We start from the raw sequence: 12286 nt of genomic DNA, 5'->3' as shown, positions 1-12286 counted from the left end.
GTAATAGAGGCAGGATGATTCTCTTATTCTAACTCAACACAAATACACGATGAATTTCTTAAGTAAAACAAGCATGAAGGATTGTAAACCGGTTGAAACCCCAGTTTCTATTCATTAGAAATTAGGAGCAAATGAAGGAAAACTATACCATGACCCCCCACACAATTTACAAGTATAGTTGGAATGCTACAATATCTTACGTTTACTCGTCCTGATATTGTTTTTTACATGAACAAGGTCTCTCAATTCATGCATCAACCTAGATTGTCACACATGGAGGATGTGAAGAGAATTCTAAGATGTTTAAAGGGGATTGTTGGAGATGATTTGCTTTACAAGAAAAAGGCAACACATGAAGATATGATGATGGTCACGGCTTATTCAGATGCTGATTGGGCAGGTGATCTTGATGAGAGAAAGTCTGTTTCTGGATAGTGTTTTCCTTTGAAGAAATCTGGTCTCATGGAGTAGTAGGAAATAGAAGACTGTTGCAAGGTCCAGTACAAAGGCAGAATATCGTTCCATGGCTGAAATCACTGTTGAAATGACTTGGATTAGACATATGCTGTATGATTTAGGAGAAGTTATTCCCAAATCAATATTGTTATGTGATAATCAGGGTGCCGTCAAGATTTAAGTAAATCCCATCTATCATGGGAAGATGAAGCATATTGAAATTGATCAACATTTTATTCGTCCAAAAGTGAAGGATCAAGTGATAGATACCAGATATGTCCTGACTGAAAAACAAGTTGCTGATTTATTTACAAAAGGCCTCACGAAGAATAGATTTTGGTACTTAAGAAACAAGTTCATGGTTGATAACCATGTACAACTTAAGGGATGCTATTAGCGTGAGGTCCAGATTTACACATGAGGGTCAAGATCCAAATCACGTCAGATCCAGATCACCCAACGCGCATCTTGTGTTCACGTCTAATGTGATTGTTGTGTTTTCTTAAATGCCCCTCATTAATCTCTTTTGTATTTTATGTAAATGAGGGTATTTTAGTCATGATGTATCTTAATTGTAAAGTTTATATATAGTTACAAGCGACACGATTTTCCCATATTGGGAATCTTGTGTGTTCAGCACAAAACCCTATTGTCCTCTTTTCTCTCTGCAGGGAATTTAGAAACCTTAAATCTAACAACACCTCCTTCTCTCGTGTTCCTTATTGGCCATACCACTTTCCGCTGCTTTATTTGGGTTCTCAAAATCCCAACAATATTGACAGTTGACACTAGAAACGAAAGCTAAGTGACTTATTATGGATGATTCCACCTTGCTGGTTACATTCTGAGTTCGTACCTGATGCTGCTCCAAAGGAGGAACTGTTTCCTGGTTAAAATAAGTTTAACACTGACTGAACAAACTATGTTAGGGTACTCATTTGAAGGCATGCTCATGTTGCTTTCTAGCCATGAGAAATGCTGATGTTGGTTGTAACTTGTAACATAGTCGGTATACATATTTCATGCATGCACATGCATGAGTAGTCACAACTCACAGATATCAGTGATATTTTCAAAATATCGTGATATTATTGCTGTATTTTCATCAAACAATATTAAAGGTAAATTATCACTATATTTTGAAAATATCACCAATTTAATTATATCACAATATTCTCATGATAATATCGTGATACTATCAATTATTATTTATTTATTTTTTACATCTTAAATGTGTTTTCTTCTTTTACATTTTTTACTTATTTTTTTATTGTAATGTATTTTATTGTCTAGACCAGTGTTGTGAAAAGCATTGAGGCGTAGCGAGGTGCTCCACCAAAATCTGAGGCGAGGCATAAGCCTCGAGACATAAAGCGTAAGCCTCAAAGTTTTTTTTTAAAAAACTTAAAAAAACTTTAAAAAATATCTAAAATTATAAATAAATAAAAAAATCTTTATTGATGAAGCAACAACCAATAGGAAATAAAAATTCTCAAATAAATACTGAAAAAAATGAGATTAACATGTAAAAGTAACATTAATGCAACAACTTAATCTATGTAAGTATTTAGAAAATAAAAACATGGGCATTCATTAAATTAAAAATCGTTTCACTTTCTACAACTGCATTCTTTCTTGAATTAAAAAAAAATAGAAAAATTTAAGAAAAAAGATAAATATCGTACATCTGCGCATGAACTACAACATAGAATATCAGTAAGCATCCTTGTGGACAAAAAACAAATGAGTTATTCTTTTCTAAAAAGAATCAAAACTGCCCTGGAACTTAACACATAGATCACTTTCTGTCAATGTGCTTAATACGGAAATTCAAAACTGTCATTAGGCTTAATACATCTATATCCTGTCATGGAACTTAACATAAATAAATTTCTGTCAATATCCTTAATACAAAAATTCATCAAAACCGAAAACATGCAATCAATCAAATAAATCTAAGTTGAAAAATGAAATCCTATGTAATCAACATAGAACACTTTGTTTGCTGGGACCCAAGAATGCCGAAAATAAGAATGCACGAGAACTGTTTGTTGAAGTGTGCTACTCTTGGTTCTTTCTTATACCAGGTCTTTCTGACCCAGTTTAAACAAATTGAAATATTATGAACTGTATTTTGCAGTTGCTGTTACTTCAGAAATAAGTCTGACACATTAGAGGAAGCTGAGAGAGCAATGCTGGAGACATTGTGAGAGAGCAAATGTAAAAGATGGGCAGACAATTCTGGATATTGGGTGTGGTTGGGGATCTCTTTCTATATACATTGCTCAGAAATACAATAATACCCATGTCACTGGAATTTGTAATTCTGAATTGATGCAGGCCTTCATTTGGTATGGTGTTACTGAAGCCAGGAAAGACAGATAGTTGAATGAGCATTGGTCACCTCCTCAATAGACAGAGGTGGACTAGGCATCACCAGGTTAGATGTCTTGAACAGAGCCCTGCTGGCAGACTGGGGGTGGGTGTGATGCACTGAAAACAAGATCTGGCATTTGGTGGTTTCCAAACATGCCTTATTAAGTGCTGAGACTTCCCCTAGAGCTCGCATGTTGTCATGGTTGGTCTCTCTTGACAACCCAGTTTAACCTTAAAAAGAGATTCATGTGGCCAACAAATGCATTATGTGTGAACACGAGGAAGAAGACTATGCAGAGATCCTACCTTAACCGGCGTTTGGGACTGTTGTTGTTGCGAGAAAGAGGTCGCTGGCGACGGTGGTCCTGCTGTCGTGCACGAAAACGAGAGGGAGATGGGAGGCAGAGGGAGATAGGAGGTGAGAAAAAAAAACACATAAAAGGGGTCGGTAGGGCTTTTTTTAAGCCCTATTTTTTTTGTCGAATGAGGGTTTTGACCCTCATTTGACCAAATAAATCGATGCGTGTGCGCCTCAGTCCGAGGCGCGCCTCGCCTCAAGGTGCGCGCCTCAAGGCCTATGAGGCGCACGCCTCAAGGGTATTGCGCCTTATGCCTGCGCCTCAAGGCACAAAGCCCCTCGCCTTGAGGCGAGGCGCGCTTTTTGCGCCTTGAGGCACGTTTTTAATAACACTGGTCTAGACATGTTCTTTTCTTACTTATTTTTGTTATATATATATAGTTTTTAAGCAACTGAGATTTATCAACCTAACCTATAGTATCGCAAGAAATTGCCTCGCCGAGATGTAGTGGAGACCGCTATTTGAGACTATTCTGAGTAGTCATGTACTCATGCAGTTGATAAACTCGTGTCCCTTTCGGCACCATCAGACATCGGTTTTATTAGAAATGAGCTGGGTGGTACCACTTATCATACACAATTTCACCCTGCTGGTTTTATTTCGAGATCCAGAATGCTGCTTCAAAAAGGGTGCTGTTTCCTGGCTAAACTAAGTTTAGAACTTACTGAGCAAACTATGTTAGCAGTACTTATTTGAAGGCATGCTCATGCCACTTCCCAGCCATGAAAATTCCTGATATTGATTGAGGGAAGGTCATCCATTGCAATGACCCTAACTCAGCAGTTTCTGGTCTAAGCATTGCTGGAAAGTGTTGGAGCTGGTGAGTTGGACACCTTGTCAAAGCCAAAGGTCATTGACTCCCTTAATGCATTAACTATCAGAAAATTGGTTATTGCTTTGTTTAACGAAGCACATGGGCTCATCCCTGCTGGAAATTTGGAGGATACTGATGCAGCATAAATTTCACCTTGATGCATGTTAAGATATTTTGAAGAGTTCAGTTGATATTTTGCACATATTCTATATTTCCTCTAGTAGCTTCCATGATTTTATGGAAGTTTCTAAGTTTCGTGACTTAACAAGGCTATATTACTTCAAGTTTTTTGTTCACTGATTGATTTGGCTTTTTTCTTTAAAGGTAGAGGCTGCATATGACATACTTCTTATGGAAAGTTTGACACAGCGTAGGGCTGGAAAGGTAGTGAGCAGCAGCATCGGCTATGCTGATGTTAGAACTGGTAATAGATCAGGGTTTGATACATTGCCTGGATGGTTTAAGAATGTGCCAGTTTCAGTTGAAGTCCCTTCTACAACTAGCATTAGGATACAGGCAGGGGTTTACGGAGCTTTGATGGTGTCTGCATTTATCAGTGGAACATCTTCCCCCACTGGAGCACCATATGCTGGACCTGATGTTCCTGGTTATATCTTGGCTACTGGATTTGGAGCTTCACTGATATTCTTAACAAAGAACAGCGTTGATCTTGGTGAGAATTTTAATGTCATTTCTATCTTAGCATGTCGTTCATGTGGATACAATATTGTTTTTTGAGATGGTCTTTGGTTAGATTTGTTAAAATATGCTATATATATTTACATATATAGATTATGACACACACATATATACTTTAAGTATGTATGTCTATGTGTCTATCTCAGAGTTACCAGTCGGGGAAGCGGGAGCGGGAAGCGAGGCACTTTCAAAAATTTAGGAAGCGGGAAGCGTGGGATGACTTAGAAGAAAATTACGAACCGTCTCGAAAGAGACCTAGGAAGCGAACCAGAAGTGACCTAGGAAGCGAACCGAAAGCGAGGGGGAAGCGAAAAAAATAAAAATAAAATGAAAAAATGGGTAAGCGAGGCTTCCCATAAATGGGAAACACACTTCTCATTTTTTGGGAAACATGCTTCTCCTTTTTGGGAAGCACACTTTGTAATGAAAAGAGGCAGAAGCACCAATGGAGCAAAAAGCACTCTTTAAGAGTGACCTCAAGAGCCAAGAACACAAACACTAAAAGTGCACACACAAAACTCTCAAAAGTAGAAAATGACTTAAAGTCATAAGTTGGATTTATTGAAGAAAGGAAGAGAAGGGTGAAAACCCATTGCTTACAAGAGGAGAATACGAGGGAGCTTAAAGGAAGGGACCACAAGGGGCTCCCATGTAGACGTTGGGAGCCCCAACGGTCATAAATCTGACCGTTGGGGCCCCAACGACTACATGTGTGGGGCCCTTGTGGTCTTACAAAAAGGAGAAAATAAAAAAGAAAAAAGGAAAAAGAAAAAAGAGAAAAAAGAAAAGGTTACATTGTGGTTTTACAAAAATACCCCTATCGGGTATTTCAGGAAAAGGGAAACTGTATATATATGTATATATATATACTTATATATGTACAAATGTATATATATATATATATATATATATATATATACACACATATTTTAACACGCCCCCTCAAACTTTACGGGGAGAAGACCGAAAGTTTGCTAAGAAGAAACATAAATCGTGGAGTTGGGAGCGCCTTGGTGAATAAGTCAGCTAGTTGATATTCTGAAGTAACATATGGTAATGAGATAGTCCCTCTGAGATATTCGTCTCGAACATAATGGCAATCCATTTCGATATGCTTGGTCCGCTCATGAAAAGTGTGATTGCTGGCAATAGATATCGCACTTTTGTTATCACAGCAGAGCTTGGTGAGTGTGGAAATAGGGACGCCCATGTCACCAAGGAGACTTCTGAGCCACACGATTTTCATAGTTGTCATTGCCATGGCCCGATATTCAGCTTTAGTGGATGACATTGAAACCTTCTGCTGCTTCTTGCATCTCCACGAAATGAGAGATTCACCTAAAAAAATACAAAGACCCGTTATTGAGATACGATCATTAGGATTTCCTCCCCAGTCAGCATCAGTAAAAGCAGTTAAGTCAAGAGATGAGGAAGAGGATAAGAAGAGTCTCTTGGATATAGTATTTTTGATGTATCGCACAATTCTCATTACGGCCGCTATATGAATCGAAGTAGGTGCATGCTGAAACTGGCTTGCTGCATGAACCGTATGAGCTATATCTGGACGTGTGATGGATAGATAGTTGAGGGATTCGATTAATTGACGGTAGGGGGTTGGATCCTCAAGAAGAACACCATCTTCAAGTCTCAGTTTCGCATTGATAACTTCAGGAGTCTCAACATTCTTTTCACCAGATATTTCTGATTTGGTATAAATTTTTGCAGCTAATTTCATTTGAGATAGGATGTATCCTCGCGCGGAATAAGCCACTTCAATTCCTAAAAAATATCTCAAATATCCAAGATCAGACATATCAAAAGTTTCTTTTAACATAGACTTTACATCATTTACTCCTTTTTTGTCATTCCCCGTGATGATCATATCATCAACATACAGCAGAAGCATAATAATGGAGTCACCTGTCCTTTTAACAAAAAGAGCAGTGTCAGTATAGCAAGAAGAAAATCCTAAATTGATTAATACATTACTAAACCTATCATACCAAGCTTTAGGAGCTTGCTTAAGTGCATATAAAGCCTTTTTTAATTTCAAAATTTTTTCATTTAAATTCATACCTGGAGGCGGTTCCATATAAACTTCTTCATTTAAATTACCATTCAAAAAGGCATTTTTTACATCAAGTTGAAAGATTGACCATTTTTTAACAGAGGCTATAGCAATAAGAGCTCGAACACCAGTCATTCGAGCAACTGGGGCAAAAGTTTCATCATAATCTACCCGATACTCTTAGGCATATCCTTTGGCTACCAACCTAGCCTTATATCTTTCCAATGAACCATCACTCTTATTTTTTACTTTAAAAACCCATCTACATCCAATGGGTTTCTTGCCATTGGGAGGATCAATGATTTCTCAAGTTTGCGCCCTTTTAAGAGCATTAAGTTCTAGTTCCATAGCTTCATTCCAATGAGCATATTGTTTAACATCATTGTAATGAGATGGTTCATGAAAGGAGTGAAGAGCAAGTAGGCATGCTCGAAAGTTAGGAGAAAAAGAATCATAAGAAACAAATCTATTGGGTATTTTGGAAACACGATTTTTAATAACCATAATTTTAAGCATTTATTTTGAATATATTATGATATATGGGTGATTTGGGCCTGGGATCAAGTTTCGGATCCAAGACCCATAGAGGGGTATTTATGCTTAAATAATGGAGTTATATTAAAATAATATTAATATTGGTAATAAAATAGAAATATACATATATATATATATATATGTACATATATATTAAGCGAATTCGAGGATCCACAGTTGGATCCAACTTGCGGATCCATATTGATGGGGGTTAAAATTTTATGTATAATGTGAAATTCAAAATAAATAAATTTTTTAAGTTTTTAAAATTAATCCGAGGATCCACAGTTGGATCCATTTGGATCCAACTTGTGGATCCATGTTGACTTGGGGCCGTGTTACGGGTCTCGGGTTCGGACCCGAGCCCCACCCCATGTAACAACCCTCTTAAAAGAAAAGGGCAACCCGATAAGGGTTGCCCGATAGTGCGTAACAGAAATACAGAAAAGGAAGGGGAGGGGGGGTTACGCAGGGTGTAACCGACCTCCCCCTATCTCGGCATGGAGGAGGGGGGGGGGGGGGTCTTGGCCGATAAAAGGGAGTGGAGAGGGGGCCCTCTTCACTCGATCCCTCGTCTCTCTCTCTCTCTCCCTCGTCTCTCTCTCTGTCTGCGTGTGCATCGGAGGAATAGGGCACGCCGGAAAACCTGTGGCAAACAGCAGCCGAGTCTACCCGCTGCCATCAAAGCCCTCCAGCGAGCTCCCTGTCACGGCAGCAACAAGGAGCAACCCCAGCCGACCGTGCATACGCGCCTCCAGCCTTCGATCGCCGGAAAAGCTTAAAAAAGGTACGGGTCTTCTTGGAAACAGGGTGAGGGATCGAATAGGGGTTCGATTCCGTGCGTATGGTTTCGAGAGGAGAAAAATCTCGGGGTTTTTGAGTAGTGACGACACCCGATTTGGGGTTTAGTTGACAACCTCATTTCGGAACCCTAGTTATGGTTGGGGTTTCTGTGCCTAACCCTAAACCGAAAACACATCCAACCCAATTGGATTTGGGTATTTTCTTGCCTAATCCCACCCTGCAGAATCCCTAAATCACATCGATTTGGGATTCGACTGGGGTATCGGACAGCCCCAGTCGTGGGGTTTCCGATTTCCCAAAATGGACAACCCCAGGTTTGGGGGTTTCCTCTTTGGGGACTCGATGAACCTAATTGCGGAAGCCTGGGGTCAATTTGTGATAAAAAGAAGATTATGGTGCATGTAAATGAATTTACAAAAGAGGGAAACTGATTGTTTTCTTGTTGTGGTTCTGGTTGCTATTTAAATTAAATTTTTGTTTTGGGTATAGTATTCTTGGAATTTTGTTCTTGGTTTGGAATCGTACTTCTAGGTCTGATTCATGTCAAGGACATCAGTTGTAGTGGTTTTCTTTGTTAAAGAGGGGAGGGTGTCGGACGTGTCCCTAAGTTGGACTGTTATGATCCAGTCCAAACTGATTTCTACCTAGGATTTAAAATGGGCATCCCTGCCAGGTGGGGCTGCGGGTTTCTTTTGTTCTTGGGCTGAGATCACGGTGGGCTGATACATGATATTCTGCATCTCTTCTGAGTGAAGTCTGTTACGGAATGATCGGCTGGGTATGGAGAGGGATGGAGCAATATATATATATATATATATAAAAGTATATTTCCTTTCCACTTGTACAAAATATGTACATATGCTGTTTTAAAATTTTTGTCACAGGTTAACACTTCCTTCTGGGTAGGCATGTATTTGCACTCATAATGGTTGATTCTTTGTTAATCATACTCATCATGATAGCTTGATAGTAATGCTCATGCATGAAAATTTTTGTATGATATTGAAACTTGGGTGGAATCCGCATGCTAAAAGAAACAAAAAATGTTTTTACTAACTGTCTTTACTATTGCTATTTGCATAAGCACTCACTGTCATTTCGGTACATAATATGCCTATACACATGGATTGCGCTGGTTCTTGAGTGTGGCTTAAGCACATGTTTGTATTATGCAGTGTGGATTATTGAGTCATATTTGAATTTTTCAGTCATGTAAAATATGGGGTCATCATACCCTGTTCAAGAAGGATGGACACATAAAAACTGAATTTTATACTATGACTTGCCTTGTTGTCTCTAGCTGAACATTATATTCTTGTTAAGAATTCTATGAGTAATTTATAGGCTGGTATATTGTTTGCCATGGAGGAGTATGATCTCACTTGACTGTTATGAATCAGATTTAATGGAAATATGTTCCAAATTTTTATAAATACTATGTATGATTTAAATTCTGATATTAATAAAGGAAAACCTTGAAACCTACACACACCTATCTATGTGTCAAGGACAGGTTGAAATGTTATTTCTAAGAAGGTTATGTGAGTGTTATTGTTATGATTATGGTACTCATGAGTGTGGGCATGATTCAGTTATTAGTAATTTTTTTTGCACATGTACGCTTGATTATTGTGTGAAATGGTACATGTACACTCACACACTTAAAGAAATCATGGATTGGTTAATGCCCATATGTGATGTCGGTAACACACACATATTGAAAATGCATATGAATGAGTTATGTCATGCATATATTTGGGTGTATGATTGCATAAGTGCATATGCTTTTGGCACTTTGGCCTAGTGTTATGAATGAAACACTAATTTGGTTTTATTTTGTGGTGCATTGATGGCCTAAATGGACATCATCGGCCTGGAGAGCCGTGGGTTTGGTTTTCTTTATTTATGTTTTTAAATGCATCACTTAAACCACATAAGATGGTTTGGCACATTACTACACTGTTATAGTGGTTTATACGGGCTGAAGTCCCGAATGGGTCCCTGCAAGGGAGGAAGCGGGGTTTTTACTTTACTTTTGCATATGTGTTGCAAACTTAAAGAAATGGACTTAAATAAAAATATAATAAGAATAATGTAATATACATTCTGGGATATCTCATCTGGAGTATGAGGATCTTAGAAATCCGGTCTTGGGGAGACTGTGAGGATACAAAAACTCCGTGTGCTGTAATTTGGTCCCCTGAACCCGATATTGAGGTTCTTTCTCCTGGTCACGGTTTTAGGGAGAGTCCGCCACTTTACCCAGGAGTGGTGTGTTTTGACACAGCTGTTGTTATGGTACCAAAGAAGTGGCACTTGTGGGCGTGGGGTGTGTCCCTTGTGTCCCCGACATTATATGTGGAGGTCTAATGTTCCGATGGATGGTGCTGTTTTCTGATATCGGTCGAAGGCTAAGTTGGAACCCAGTAATAAAATACAAATTGTGTGTTAAGCTACCTTGGGAACCTACTTGACCTCGGGGATTGTACCTGTTTGGTGTATCCGCGCGCAACTGTAATTAAAAAGCGGAACTTAAAGATGTGTGCATTTAATAGGGCATGCATATGGAAAGATGAAACTTAAATGAAAGATAACAGAAGAAATCATGCATTGCGCATAATCATGCATTTTCCTGTTATGCATTAGATCATGCATGTTTGAATCATTCTTGATATCATGACATGATATAGTGGTAGCATATGATTTACTTCTTGAAATCATGCTTCTAGGTTTGACTATTTAGTTTCTGATATATGGTACTGTTTTACTGTTCATGATTGGTGAGCATACGCAATGGTTGGTAGTTATGGATATCTGAATGTTGTAAATTTTATATGTGCACTCACTCAAATCATTGTATGACATCTTATCCATGTTCTTTCTCTCACCTGGTTTCTTTAGAAGTAGCTGTGCTCAGAATTTCGGTTCTGACACCCTACTTTATTGGTTTTTCACAGATATGATGAACAGTGAAGTTGGACATGCATCTGGGGATGAATGAGAGTCATACTTGAGCCTGACGGCTTCAACAGAGGACAGAGTGGCTCTTTCTTAAAATTTTCTTGCTTCTTTCCAGTTGTCGCTTTATTTTCAGTTGAATAAAACCTTGTCTTTGAAATTTTCTTACTCATTAATAAAAGAGTTTTAGTTGGTTGATATAGATGATGATTGCAACTTCGTTTGTGGTGGTTGGGCTATCCAATGGAAAGTGGAACTGTGAGGACCCCAGATCTCTGGGAAGGTTTTCGCAACTCTTAGAAAAAAAAATATTCCGCATTTTTAAAGGGTATGGATTGGAGTCGTTACACGATTTGATTTTCTTTGAGAGGTCTCTTCGATTGACTCACATTGAGAGAATTTTTCAAGGGCACAAGGAGGATTTCTTTCATTCCTTCTAGAGTAGACTTGTATTTGTCTTGAAACATTTTCTTCTAAGTTTTGATCATCATTTGGATGTTCAAAAGGATCTTCACTAAGAGGTTCACTAAGATCAATATGATCATCTATGATGTTTTCTTGAGGCAATAAGTCAAATAAAAAGGAATAATCAATATTTTCATTTGGTTGGTGTGAAAAACCATTTTCTTCTTCTAGGAATGTGACATCTTTTGAGATATAAAGTTTGTTTTTGAGTATGTCAAAACATCGATAACCTTTTTGGTTTTTGCCATATCCCAAGAAAATACATTCAATAGCCCTAGGAGAAATTTTATCATTTTTGTGAGTTAGAACAAAGCATTTACATCCAAAAATCCTTAGTCTTTTATAATTGGGAGACATATTGTAAAGTTTTTCAAATGGAGAAAGATTTTTCAAAGAGGATGAAGGGGTTCTATTGATAAGATATGTTGAGGTTAGAACCGCTTCGGCCCAAAAGGATTTTGGGATATTTTTTGAAATTAATAACGTTCTTGTAGTTTCTATTATGTGTCTATGCTTTCTTTCCGCAAGACCATTTTGTTGCAGAGTGTTGGGACAAGAACGTTGATGACAAATTCCATTTTCTTTTAAATAGCTTTGAAAATCATTGGACATATATTCGCCTCCCGAATCGGACCTAAGAACAGATAGATTTCCCAAAATTTGATTTTTAACCATTGCATGGAATTCTTTAAAGAAGGAGAAAATTTCGGATTTGCGACTTAGGAAGTAAATCCACGTGAATCGATTGAAGTC

The 12286-nt window shown here is 38.2% G+C and overlaps 1 protein-coding gene across 1 annotated transcript in view; it reads left to right on the top strand.

Annotated features, from left to right (window-relative positions):
- The window catches only part of LOC149832973 (protein CHAPERONE-LIKE PROTEIN OF POR1, chloroplastic-like), a 48871-nt gene that overhangs the window by 20621 nt on the left and 15964 nt on the right, over nt 1–12286 (top strand). The window contains exon 2 of the mRNA XM_090014800.1: nt 4330–4678. Coding sequence (XP_089870926.1) covers nt 4330–4678 — 349 coding nt within the window. The remainder of the gene's footprint in view (nt 1–4329; nt 4679–12286) is intronic.

The sequence above is a fragment of the Nuphar pumila genome, chromosome 7, assembly GCF_984573655.1.
Source record: "Nuphar pumila chromosome 7, dmNupPumi1.hap1.1, whole genome shotgun sequence".
Classification (NCBI taxonomy): Eukaryota; Viridiplantae; Streptophyta; class Magnoliopsida; order Nymphaeales; family Nymphaeaceae; genus Nuphar; species Nuphar pumila.
This window is presented reverse-complemented; position numbering and strand designations above follow the sequence as displayed.